The following is a 13,329-nucleotide window of genomic DNA, read 5'->3' on the forward strand; positions in this document are numbered from 1 at the left end:
AATAGAGATTTAAGAGAATCGCGGTCTGGGAATCCTCGTGCTCTTTTATTCCCCTGCTGAACAGCGTCATGGTGTTTCTCGGATATTCCCTAGCCTCTGCCACGAGTCAATCGTCTATTCTGGCTATGACTTCATGGGTAATTCATTATCTGAATGGCTGCAGGTATGGTCGATAGTCTGTATGCATGTCTTAACTATGTGGAGGGCGGTCTGGCGATCTGTTCCGTGCGCATAGTGAGCTCAACAAGGCGAACGAGCTTTCAACAAGCAAAGTCATAAATATTTGTGCAATCAAGTTACATCTTATGAACTAGAAATATGCAGCCAAATTCATTTATTATGTTTGAGATGAGAACAAGTGTTATCGGCAGAGCAAAGGATCCCGCTTAGATGTAAGCTGAGTCGATCGACATACCCGTCGGCCAATGGCGACTCCCTGCCGACCCGCCATGCATTCCTTTACAGGCCTGTTCAGCGACAATATTCCAAGCTTTGCTTTGAAGGAATCGACTGGGTAATTTCCAGGAGCCTTGAAAATTGACGAGTTTCCTCTTCCACCAAGTTCCCTGTTTCTCATCCGTTCAAATATCGCTCGTTTAGCACAGCACCCGCACTATATATAAGCCCAGAAAAATATCTTTACCATTGCCGAACCACCATCATGGCTACAGAATCTGAGACCGAACCACCAGCTGTGCTTACGCCGACGGTTTCACAACAAGGCTCCTTCAGCGTGTTGCTAAAATTCCTTGAGGAGCGAGGTCATCTCAAACGACCTCAGGAATTTCAGGAAAGAGACGTGCCTGACGGTATCAATGATCACCCGACCTTTCTGTACGAGCTCCTTTATCCACTTCTACATCTACTAACGAGCTATCAGGAGGTTTCTTCAAGGTCGTGGATTCGATCCTCAGGGTGCTCTCAACCAGTATGAGGAGGCAATGGCCATTCGCAAGGACACGGAAGCGATCACTGCCTACGACGCCATTTCCGTCCACGAGTTTGAGGAAGCGCGAAAAATGGTATTTTCTCCAGCGAATACTCCACCAACGGCTTTCATTATTAACGTGTCATAGTATCCCACTTGGTCTGGTCGCCGAGACAAGCGTGGTCTGCCTATCTGCATGTTCGATGTTGAACAACTGACTGCCGAATCCATGGCCAAATACAACGCAAGCCAGACTGCCACGGAAAAGAGCCAGCATACCATGGTGTTTCACGATTACATGACGCGATTTGTTCTACCGCTCTGTGGATCAATGCCGGACTGCAAAGCGCAGAGCCCATCTGTTGTCAGCTCCATCTATGTTATCAATGCTGGCAGTTTTGGCTTGAGGCAAGCCTGGTCAATGAAGGGATATGCGCAAGATGTTAGCCAGCTTCTAGCTGTCTGCTTTCCAGAAATGGTGGACCGATGTTATGTGAGTACCTATATCAATTCCAAAGGAATATATTAATGGGGTAAAAATAGGTCATGAATGCACCGGCATACTTTGGAAAGATCTGGGGTATTTTGTCAAAATTTGTCGATCCTCGTACAGCTGCCAAACTCATCATTGTCTCATCCAGTGAGGATTCTCTGTCAACCCTAACGCCTTATCTCGATGTGGAGAACATACCAACTGAGTATGGAGGCAAGTTCACGTATAAGCCTGGCATGACCCCCATGCTTGATGAAGGGCTGAGGAAGCACATGAAGTGGGCATTGCCGGGGGACAGCCTACCGGAAGGGCCGATCAAGTTTATCCAGGATGAAAACAAGAGACGGGCGGTACTTGCTACAGGTTCTATGGACGGTGCAAAGAGGGACGATATCATTGCAACTGCTAGCTGCTAGGTTTCAACTGACATGTTGGAGGGTGTATGTAGACTTTCATGGACTAATCACTTGTTATTCGACGTTGCATCCTATGTTGTGTGTACAGATAAAGATATCGGGTAAATAGGTACCAAACTTATTTCTAAGCTTGACGGCTCTTCTATCCGCCTTGGCAAGATTCACAGTGTGTCAAGTCTGGGTACCTGGAATTTAAAACTGGAGGTGGCCAATTGATAACAATGATATATGCCTAACAGGTTCACAAACTCATATCCCAGCGTGGTATCATTGAGATGGTTGCGATTGGTGTCCACTAAGCCATGCCGCTATTGCCGATCAAGGCTACCAAGCTTCGGCATCTCCAGTTAGCTAGCAATGGTCTGAAACCTTGTTCCTCTCCAGTGTGATAAACTACTACGTACGAACTAATAAAATCTCTAATCTGAGATTTCCATTTGCTCCATCAAGTGGACCTTGGCCCACGGGTGACGGCATCCTAGCTCCCCTTGGCTTGCGTCACGAAGCCAAGATCGATGAAATCATGTCAAAACAAGGAAGAAAGTGTTTGATCAAGATATAATACTTCATCGCAGTCCAATACCTAAATACAATAATGTAGTTTTAAAATCAAGAGACGTCAAAATGTCTCGCAATATCAACGACGACGCTACGAGCGACGATCACGAACACGCGACCCAACACCAAAATGGCTACGCGCGAAACCTCAATGGCGACCACGTCGATATCGAGTTGGGCTCTGAAGCCCGCAAAAAAGCATTTCCAGGCCATCAAGCGCCTCCGCTGCGTCTCAAAGATCGCGTCGTGCGAGTAACCTGGCAATGGTTCCCCTGCACAATGTCGACCGGTGGTCTCGCCAATTTGTTAGGCGAGCAGCCCTACACCTTTACCGGATTGCAAACAATTGGCAAAGTCGTCTTCATTCTGAACCTCGTGCTGTTCGTCACATTCACCTGCTTGATGATCGCGCGCTTCTGCATCAAACCGCGAGCCTTTGCGACAAGTCTGCATCATCCATCCGAGTCATTCTTTTTCGGTTCATTTTGGGTTTCAATTGCCCTGATCCTCAATGGCGCGCAATCTTATGGAGGGCCCGCTACGGGAGAATGGTTCGTCACCGCCATGAGGGTGGTTTTCTGGATATACTATGCCTGCGAAATGATTGTAGCTGTTACGCAGTATCATATCATCTTTGAGACGGAAAGACTGGACATTTCTGAGGCTCTACCTGCTTGGATCCTACCGGCCTATCCATTCTTGGTCACTGGTATCTTGGCTGCCAAGATAGCGGGCAGTCAGCCACAATGGAGCGCTGTACAAATGATTGTCGCAGGTCTTATGGGGCAAGGATTGGGCTGGATGCTCGCACTTTTTATTTACGCTGTTTATTTGTCTCGTCTGATTCAGCACCCACTACCAGCTCCTTCCAAAAGACCAGGCATGTTTATCGCTGTTGGACCTACAGGTAAGCCAATTCCTATACATATCTTAAGTTAATACTAACAATCGCAGCCTTCACGTGCGCTGGACTCATCTCACTCGGAACACAAGCCAAGTCCTCTTTGCCCGACGACTTTCTCGGCAATTTGAGCGTCCCCCTTGGCGAACTCTGGTATGCCATGTCTGTCCCTGTAGGCCTCTTCATCTGGCTTGTCGCTATATGGTTTTCCGCCCTCTCTGTTCTATCAGTCCTCCGAGGTATCCGTCACATGGAATTCAGCCTGACATGGTGGGCACTTATTTTCCCAAACGTTGGACTTGCTCTCGCGACTATCAATGTGGGAAAGAACCTTGATTCGCGAGGTATTCAGATATTTGCTTCGGCACTTACTGTTGTTCTTGTTGCCTTGTGGTTCGTCTGTGCGGCTGCCCATATCAAGGCTATTATGAGAAGAGATCTGCTTGCTGTTGGAAAAGATATGGATGTGGAGCATGTCAACAAGCAACACGACAAGAAGCAGGCGAACAGAAGGTCCAGGTCGCAATGATAGTTTATTTATAGTATTAAATTGTAATGAATAATGTGTTTGTTGACTTCACATCAACTGCCTGGCCTATTGTGTAGCGAAGCTTCATCATAAATCTGGACATTGATTGACGCGCCTGAAACTGACGATGCAGTCCACGCAACAGGCTTCGGCATTTGGACTCGAATACTTCCGGTGCACAGTCAAATCTTTGGTTTGTAATTCGCCCATCAATCTGAATGCAAAAGATCAGCGAATTGATTGCCGTCAAAGCGTTGTGGTTTGGCCGCTAACAATCCAGCTCAGTATTGTTGTTGCAAGCCACAAACCTTTCCAAATGGCTTGGGCGGCACAACCGAGCAGCCAACAACTCGCATCAATGCACAGTGGCTTTATGCTTAAAACAAATTAGGGAACGCGCTGTCTGACAGATTGTTGATTGATCAATCATGATTTTGGATTGAAAGACAATAGGAAACCACAGACATGGTATAATGGTCGATCCTTGTTTCATGGATAAGTAAGTTCGAACCCGAGTCGCACCATTAGAACAATACTTAACTAGCGTGAAGTCTAAGCAATCATTCTGGCTGAGCCCTGCCTGGCATATAAGTCTCCCAAGGTCCGCGAGTGGAAACCCTTCGTTGGATCACGACCCTTGACGTGGACGTACAACAAACTCAACCACATACGTATGCGACACCATGGCAGGCACGACTTTCGCAGAATGTCAACTTGTTGTTGATCGATGGATCAGCGAGACTCTTGACCATCCCCTAGGCCGGTACTTTATGGCCGGGTTCGGGTCATCTTTGGTCGTGCTACTCGTGGCTATTGCAGCTTTCTGCAGCCGTAGCAAGACTCCCAATGTCCCGATTCTACTACAAGACGAGATCGGCAATGCAAGGAAGCGTGCTCTCGAGTACTGCTTCAACCCACGGGAGGTCATGGAGAAAGGGTACAAAAAGGTAAGTAAAGTCACGCCATCTGGTTAAGATGCCACTAACATCTCAGTTCAAAAATGAAGTCTTTGGCCTCGATACCCAAGACGGTATGAGCAGTCTCCAAATATTTCGCTGCCTTTACTAACATCCGATAGGGCTCAAACTGGTCATACCTCCGAGCTACTTAGACACACTCAAGAGTCATCCCGCTCTGAGCTTCAAAGCTTCTATTGATAACGTGAGCAACGTTAACCAACCACCCGAAAACTACTGGGCTGACCAAATAGGACATGCAAATCGAATACACACATTTCGGCGGTCCACCGGAGTATGTTATCCATGCGATCAAAGCCAATCTCACTGGATCACTTCGTGAGTATCCCTATGATGAACCGTGTGATCAAGACTATCAAGACTAATTTACCTAGCCGCGTTTGCACCTATACTCCACACAATGGCACGCAAGAATATGCCCAAAGTTATGGGTGTATACAAAGGCGAGTACTCATATGCTGTTTATAGTCGCTGAAGCCTCTAACAAGACCACAGACTGGACACCAGTCAAAATCCACGACCGAGTACTCCGCCTCATCGCAACAAATAACGCTCGCGCTTTCCAAGGTACAGCTGCAAGTGAGGACGAAGAATGGCTCTCAGCATCCACAGGTTATGTTCTGGCTTGCTTCGACTGTATACGAGCTTTGAAGCAGTGGCACCCATGGCTCCGACCTCTCGTCTATAGACTCATCCCTGAACGAGCTGCCATCAAGGATCAATGGGCCAAGGGTCGTAAACGAGTCATGGCATCCATGAAAGAGAGACAAGCCAAGGGTGGAAATATTGAAGACCCACCCACTATGTTGGATCATTTGAGTAACGGCAAGAACGAGAAAATGGCCAATGATATCGAAAAGCAGCTGGTTCATCAAATGAATCTGATTGCTGTCGGTACAGTCACCACCTATTCTTCTACAACACAGGCCATCTACGATCTTGCTACTCATCCAGAATATGTCCCCATTCTGCGACAAGAGGTTGAATCTGTATCTCGAGACGCCAACGGAAATTTCACTCGGGACTCAACTTTGGCGATGGAGAAGCTTGACAGTTTCATCAAGGAGAGTCAGCGATTCCACTCCCCCGACCTAAGTACGTACAGCATGAGCCTCACAATAGTTTCTACTAACAGCCTCCAGCCACCTTCCAACGAGCAGCGATCGCAGACATGACTCTTCCCGATGGCACATTTGTCCCCAAAGGAACAAAGATGGAGATCAACACCTGCTCAATCCACAAAGACAAAGATCTGTACGAGAATCCTGGCGACTTTGACGCTCTTCGCTTCTACAAGATGCGTCAGGGCCCTGGGCAAGAAGCAAAGTACCAGTACTTTAGTGTGGGCCGAGAAGACCTCTCATGGGGTTTTGGACGACACGCTTGCCCCGGGAGGTATCTCAGTGCTATCAACATCAAGCTTATCATGGCTGAGCTCTTGATGAACTACGACATCAAGCTGTGCGATGGGGAAAGCCGACCGCCGAATATTGAATTCGAAGTTCTTGTAAGTCAACATGACAGGTTTCAGTTCAGGTTGAATGCCTTGATACTAACTCATACAGTGCTCTCCCGACCCCAATTACGAGATTTTATTGAAGAGCAGAGATCATTAGGAAGTTTTCTTTTTTTCGTCTACTGGCCACTACATGTGGCCGATGGGGATCGATTAGATAGTGAATGTTCAATTTGCCGTAGGCTAGAAATGATCTTGTATCAAATTCTGCTTTGTACAGTCCAATCACTCGCAATCCACTCACCTCAGTGCACAATATATTCAGTTTCAATATGACACGCGCCCTGCTAGATCCTACATTGCTACTGACCAAACTCAAGGAGACGGGATATTTACCACGTTTGAAGAATGTTATTGAAGTTATATTCAAGAATGAACCAGTAACTACACAAAGGTATGTCTTTTGTGTGGAATGGCCTCGTGATCAACCTATAAAGATCCCTCAGGCCACTGATACTCTGGCCAGGCAAAGTCAGGATCATATCTCTGCTGCAGTACGACACTTCCAGGCGGAAACTCCTTCTTCGTCCCATCATGATACTTAATAGTCCTAGCTTGGCTGGGAATCGCCCAGGAGCTGACCAGCCCAATACTCTTAGCGACATCTTCTTTGAGCCTTGCTACTTTATCAGGACGAGGCATGTAATTGTCGCGACGCTCATCAGCAGTGCTCTCCTCATATTCTCCAGGCTCCGCCGTGACCCACGTATCCTGATGTTTCTGCTGCTCAACCCAATCGAATCCACCACAATCATGCAGATCCGGTTGATGGAAGTCATTTGTGAGGGGTAGGTCCACAGCGCAATTTTCGAGGTCTTCTACGATACTCGAGTTGGCAATGGCGTAGTTGACTTGCGCTAGAGCAAGGGCTTCAGTCTGGATCAGGATCCTGAAGACGACATCGGTACTCTCGGCCTGGCCTTCTTTAACTTCGTCTTCATCCGCGAATTGATCAATGTACCAAATTGCGCCTCTCTCTTTGGCTTCTTCGTCGATAACTGCAAAGGCCTCTTCTCTACCAGCTTCATTCTCTTGGGCGCGGATGTACTGGTGAGACTTTCCCCAGTAGTCTTCGGGTGCGCGTACAATCTTCAACTCGAGCAAGGGTGAGAACTTGGAACAAGCGCCGAGTTCAAAGGCTGACTTGATAGTCTTTAACTCGTCATTGGTAAGGTCTGTGACAAGATACGCCGTGAGGGGATCTCCTGTAATCGAAGGTGGAAGGTAAACCATTGTAGATGTATTGAAGGTTTGAAGAACTTTTCGATGACCATTGCATTGGACTTAGTTCGTATTTATATCTACTTAGGTGATTAAATAATGCACATGGAATTGAATCCTTCGGCTTTTGATTCTAGGCATCAGCGCTTAGTTAATCTCGTTTCAGAGTCTCAGCCAATGGAAATCACCTTTGTCCTCATATTGTTTTTGTAAACTCAAGATGGTTGTTGTCATTATTTAGTAATTATTTCATTATTTAAAAAGAAGAATCGCATTCTGTTTATAAGTTTCATATTCGATCTCGACCCGCAGCCATCAAGTAGCACTAGCAATTTTGGTTCACTTGTGTGCATTGCTTTCCAGGAAACGCATCGTTACAAGGACAGCTGCACAAGGACATAATAAATCCAATCAGTATATAGCTTTTAGACAAATACCTAGTCTTGTTTGAGCAATTTTATGTTACAGCGAAAGAAGCATGCCACTACTCCCAAGTTAGTCAGTTACCCATCTCGGCTACCTATCATGTGCAACCTTTATACAGCTCCCACAGCCTGATTCTCAACCCCAGCATAGACCAAACCTGTTGACTATAATAGATGCCCGTAAGCAATTACCCGTCCTGGAAAGATTGCTGCAAACCGTGGAACATAATGCAGCCACTTTGTAACAAATCACAAATCGAACACCATCGCCAGCACATTCTCAAGAATGCCTTAGCTAAAGGACTTCGTGCAGCTCAAACTTGGAGTGCATTTTCGTTGGCTTTCTACCAATTTTCTAACTGGCGAAGGCACACTGTGAGGGTGTGATGGAAACCAATCGGACTTCGATCACGATGCAGACACGACCTAGTCAAAAGTCCGACAGGTCATGTTTCTTTTTAGACCTGCCGTGACTAATTTATATGAAGTGTAGACATTCACGCAACTACATACACTTTTATAGTTTATATTCTTTATACCAGCTACAAGCTATCAGCATCGCCTTTGGAAGACAGTCAGCTGAGATGGAATCCGTCACGGCTGAATACAGGGGCGTCTATAAGGGTATCCACCAAACACAAAAGCTCACTCATGAGCCATGTCTAAGCCGCAACGATGATGGCGGTATTTGGAACTATCTCAAGGCGTGGTATCTCTTCGTTATCCACATCGCTCTGGCAGTTACTATTATGGCGCTTGTCATTCATATAGACAAACAAGAGTTCAGGATTGGGTCAGGTCCAAATGTCTTCGCCTTCAACTCTCGTCTCTACCAGGCACAAGTCACTGGTCTCCTCTCCCTAGCACTCATGACACTCAGACTCGTCGCTGGAACTGGCTCCGCGTTGCTTGCATGGAGGATCATTTTTATCCTTCTCGAAAAGCGCGGAATCACGCTGAAAGAGCTGACACGTCTCCTCAGCACACGTGTGCCAATCATCCCAGCTGGGAAATCCGAGATCTCTATTGTTTGGTCGTTGTGGGCAGCAACTTGTATCCTACTGATGTGGCCTCAGGGCTTTGCAGCACCGCTGGCATCATCCTCTCTTTCTTGGATTCCTCAATAACGAAAGAACAGCGACTATTGGAGCACTTGGGGAGTTTACCGATTGGGCGGCCATATTGTACGATGATACGAGAGCAGTGGCTGTAGACTCCGATGGCTAAGGGGCAATATGGAGGGTGGAAATGATAATGATGGGGGTCATGAATTGTGTAGCAAAAAGGTTGTTTTTGCTGAAGATGATACATCAGTCCGCGCTTTGGACTCGCGTCGAGGTCTGTTGTCTTGACGCCTAGGACTGGCGCCAAGATTTGGTGATGCAATCGATAAGCACAGATAAGATAGGTGAACGATCGTCGATAAGATAAGATTAGCACTCGATGAAGTAACTGGCTAAAGTACGTACCTGGTCGCGGTTGTGTGCAGTGATGTCTGAAAGCAGGGGATCAATTCAACCCACATGAATGGATTAAACGGTCTGTGGCTGGGTTCCCAATGTTATTTACATAGGATGAAAGCGGTTATAAAGGATAGTTATGGCACCTCATCCATTCTGTCACCAGAGTTGATCGATTCTGTTCAACACGTTTTCCATTGGAGTGAGAACACAAACCAATTGTGAGACACGTTAGTGTTGCATACGCAACGAGAGAACAGAAACGCAGAAAACTGGTTTATTAATTGAAAGTGAAGTATGGAAAGACATTTAATAGTGAATATTTCGAACAGTGTTCTTCAAGTACTAGAAAGTTATCACGGTTGCTCAAGTTTGTCCTGTTTCTCTTGATGGAGTTCAGGGTAGCGGACTGCAAGTTATTCCGATGCTATACCCATTTTCTGTTCTCATTCGCTTCTCATTGGCTGCCGGCCTGCTACACAGATGACTAATGACATGTGAATTATGAACGCGAATAGCGTTTTTATGCAAAATGAATAAGAGGCTCATAAAGCGGCACCGCAAAAATCAACGCCATCAGGCCAAAAGTTCTTATGTCTATAATCGCGCAATATGTTACATAATGTTATTATAACAAGTTTCACTGACCATGTCTGGTATGTACGGAAATTTCCGCAGTCCCCTGTCTCGCTGGTCTCGTTTAGGTGTGCCACACAACGCTAGAGATTTTATCAATCAGTTAATCAAGCATCTTATCAATCAGCTGGGTCGATCATGAAACCTTGTTGTTCCGTTAGATTCCCTTTACAGGCATAGCCTGCGTAGTTTAGTTGCCGGTTAGCCGTTGCATCGCATTGAATGGTCAACAGTAGCGGGCCTGTCGTGTTTAAAAGGTAAGGTTAAAAGCCAAAGAAGATTTTGCACAGGGAAGACACTGGGATCGTTCCGATAATCTGAGCGGGTGCTTTGAGCCAAGGCCCAAGTGCCGATACTCACACATGTGGGTGTCACTGCTAAGACTGACAAATAGTACGTGCAGGACAGGAGTCGTTGTGAAATCGTCTCGTCTAGACTATACTTGCAGAATCATATCAAGCCATAGACCTCAGATCAGCCCACGGATAATGGATCGCCGGGGCATTCTGGCAGACATCTGCTACCGAACACTTGCAGGGAACGAGGCTTGATAGAAGAGTCACCTGCCTTTAGGAGACCCTTCTTCCTTGACTAGACCGTTTATCGGGTCTCATATCGAACCATTGAAGTTCGGAAGAGATCTAGAATTTTGCCGTGGCTTTATCAGATGTCCGAACCCTGGTTTGCTCTCAATATTTTTGCCCGGGTGAAAGGCATGTGTTTACCGACAAGTAATGGTATAAAGCAAGACAACCCTTGCCCTGGAGACAACTCGTAGCTCGTTTGTGTTTTGGACTGTACCCATTGAGCTCTTTATTCCCACTCGCCTTTCCTCTCCGAGATTGCCTCTATTGGGTCTGTACTTCTCAACCACCATGAGGCCCTCTACTAGCCTTTCTTTACCGGCGACCCTGCTGTTCACATTATTGACACTACCCTTTACCGCATCAGCAACCGAACTTCTACAAGGCTATGGCAGAAACGACTATGCCCTCCCCTGTGCTCAAGCCTGTACCTGGGCCATGCCCACTGCACTCGACTGTCCCGAATACGCTAGTATGTCTGCTGAAGAGCGTGCGGCGGCCTACCCATCCGCAGCCTGTATGGGCAATGACACTTGGTACTTGACATCAATTGCTTGGTGCATTGACTCGTACTGCTCCAAGGATACAAAGCCATACAAGATTGAGAAGTTTTGGTACACCAAGATGATCTATCAAGTTCAGAGCATAAAGTTCTCATACTCTGAGGCTTTGGCTCAGGTAGACACCAAGACGCTCCCAAAGCCTATGTCTCCGGACATGACGGTGCTTAACCGAACTATCTCGATCGACGATGCAACATACAACAGCTATTTAAACGCCGTCAAGGGATATATCGCTATCGGCAAGAACGAATCCAAGTACTCGTAAGTTTAAAAATGTCTATCCCAAGCTAGATACTAACGAAGTTTTACAAACAGTCTCCTGGTGTTTCTCTCCTGCGTCGTCATCCCCATCGGCTTCTCGTTGTTCCGCCTCCTACCTATCCCGACAAGCATTAGAAGTAAATTCTACGCTTATATCATCGATCCTCCTGCTTGTGGTAAGAGACATAGTGTTCCAACCCTTGGACTAGGCATTGTCCCTACTCGTGGTCAAGCTCTCTTCATTCTTTACATCATCGCAATCAATGCGTTGGCAACATTCGATGGCTACCCTCGCTATACCCCCAACGCCTACTTCCCAGACCGACGGTATGAGCTGATGCGGCATATTGGTAACCGGGCTGGTATTATCGCATTTGCCAATATCCCCATTATCATACTCTATGCCGGTCGCAATAGCTTGCTACTACGCTTGACCAACTGGTCCTACTCTACATTTATCCTCCTTCACAGATGGGTCGCGATGGTCTGCGTTATCCAGGTCATCCTTCACTCTCTCATGTGGCTGCAGATAATGGTTGAGGCTCATTCACATGCCACAGTTGTCAAATATCCTTATTGGCAATGGGGAATTGTCGGGACGGTCGCCTTTTCTCTCCTACTACCTTTCTCAATTCTTCCTTTCCGCCGCGCTCTGTACGAAATCTTCCTCATTGTGCACATCTGCCTGGCTGTTGTCGTCATGGTCGGGTCCTGGTACCACATTTGGTATCTCTTCGAAGATACCAGTGGATTCGAGATCTGGCTTATCATAGCGATAGCTGTTTGGGGATATGAAAGATTTATGCGCATCCTTCGTATCTCAAAACATGGTATCAAGAAGGCCTACATCACGAGGGCCGATGAGAAGTATCTGCAGATTGACATTCCTGATATGGATGCACATGGACATTGCTTCATCTACTTTCCCACTCTGTCCTGGCGTGTATGGGAGAACCATCCTTTCTCAATTGTTAATTGCAGCAGGGGCCAATTGGAGGGAGAAGCTTCACATTCAAGTTCAAGCTCACAGGTCGAGGGCAAGAGTGCATCACCTACGAGCGCTTCCCTGTTCAAGGAGGTTGGTATGATTGCAGTAAACGCTCCAAGCAGCGTAACAGCCGCCAATGCCACCAAACCAGGCATTACCCTTTTTGTTTCTCCCGAGCATGGCTTGACTTCTCGACTCCCTAAAAAAGCAGACACTGGGATTTCTATTCCAATTCTTGTGGAATGCTCTTATGGACACGAGGACCCAACAAGATTCATGCCCACTACAGACTACCCCAACACCCTCGCTATCGCAGGCGGAGTTGGTGTAACTGCGGTGTTACCAGCACTCCAAAGCTCTTTATCCATGTATGCACGACCACTCGGAACGAGCAAGCTGTACTGGGGAACCAAGAACCGTGGCCTGGTTAATACAGTCAAAAGAATGATTGTCGACGGCGACAGTTACCAAGATGAGGAAGGGAACGGCAGTGCTTCTAATTGGGGACATTTTGGAGCACATGTTACGATCGGCTCACGCATGGATATAAGGCAAGTTTTGACGAGCGAGCTACAGAGCACCGCGGGAGGCACGACAGTTATTGTTTGTGGTCCACAGCAGATGTGTGACGATGCTAGGAATGTATGTGCCGGACTTGCGAGACATGGTGTGGTAGTTCGATATGTGGAGGAATCATTTTCTTGGTAGAAACACCTCAGGCTGCTGAAACAAATTGGATGATAGTTGTATATACCTAACAATAGGGATATTTCCCCATCATCATTGGCTTCGACTCCAATCTTACATGCATCGCTATTGCCCCACACATGCAAGAAAGGACATAGATCATCCGTCTTGGGCTCGTATCCCGTT

At 46.9% G+C, this 13,329-nt stretch overlaps 6 protein-coding genes across 6 annotated transcripts; 5 read left to right on the forward strand and 1 right to left on the reverse strand.

The window, feature by feature from the left end:
- Positions 1–661: 661 nt before the first annotated feature.
- FPSE_11369 (uncharacterized protein) lies at positions 662–1,837 on the forward strand (the record flags this gene model as incomplete). Its single annotated transcript, XM_009264486.1, has 4 exons — positions 662–834; positions 881–1,022; positions 1,077–1,421; positions 1,472–1,837. The coding sequence occupies 4 exons, from the start codon at positions 662–664 to the stop codon at positions 1,835–1,837; spliced, it is 1,026 nt and encodes a 341-aa protein (XP_009262761.1).
- A 624-nt stretch (positions 1,838–2,461) lies between these two features.
- Positions 2,462–3,825, forward strand: FPSE_11368 (uncharacterized protein; the record flags this gene model as incomplete). The annotated part of the gene is made up of 2 exons (XM_009264485.1): positions 2,462–3,302; positions 3,350–3,825. 2 exons carry the CDS (start codon positions 2,462–2,464, stop codon positions 3,823–3,825), a joined length of 1,317 nt encoding a protein of 438 aa, XP_009262760.1.
- A 683-nt stretch (positions 3,826–4,508) lies between these two features.
- Positions 4,509–6,418, forward strand: FPSE_11367 (uncharacterized protein; the record flags this gene model as incomplete). Its single annotated transcript, XM_009264484.1, has 8 exons — positions 4,509–4,772; positions 4,819–4,855; positions 4,904–4,986; positions 5,036–5,120; positions 5,177–5,235; positions 5,291–5,897; positions 5,945–6,309; positions 6,368–6,418. The coding sequence occupies 8 exons, from the start codon at positions 4,509–4,511 to the stop codon at positions 6,416–6,418; spliced, it is 1,551 nt and encodes a 516-aa protein (XP_009262759.1).
- A 329-nt stretch (positions 6,419–6,747) lies between these two features.
- FPSE_11366 (uncharacterized protein) lies at positions 6,748–7,551 on the reverse strand (the record flags this gene model as incomplete). Its single annotated transcript, XM_009264483.1, has 1 exon — positions 6,748–7,551. One exon carries the CDS (start codon positions 7,549–7,551, stop codon positions 6,748–6,750), a length of 804 nt encoding a protein of 267 aa, XP_009262758.1.
- A 997-nt stretch (positions 7,552–8,548) lies between these two features.
- Positions 8,549–9,091, forward strand: FPSE_11365 (uncharacterized protein; the record flags this gene model as incomplete). The annotated part of the gene is made up of 1 exon (XM_009264482.1): positions 8,549–9,091. One exon carries the CDS (start codon positions 8,549–8,551, stop codon positions 9,089–9,091), a length of 543 nt encoding a protein of 180 aa, XP_009262757.1.
- Positions 9,092–10,935: 1,844 nt separating this feature from the next.
- On the forward strand, positions 10,936–13,164 carry FPSE_11364 (uncharacterized protein; the record flags this gene model as incomplete). Its single annotated transcript, XM_009264481.1, has 2 exons — positions 10,936–11,468; positions 11,523–13,164. 2 exons carry the CDS (start codon positions 10,936–10,938, stop codon positions 13,162–13,164), a joined length of 2,175 nt encoding a protein of 724 aa, XP_009262756.1.
- Between the last annotated feature and the right edge of the window lie 165 nt (positions 13,165–13,329).

Source organism: Fusarium pseudograminearum, chromosome 1, assembly GCF_000303195.2.
Source record: "Fusarium pseudograminearum CS3096 chromosome 1, whole genome shotgun sequence".
Lineage (NCBI taxonomy): Eukaryota > Fungi > Ascomycota > Sordariomycetes > Hypocreales > Nectriaceae > Fusarium > Fusarium pseudograminearum.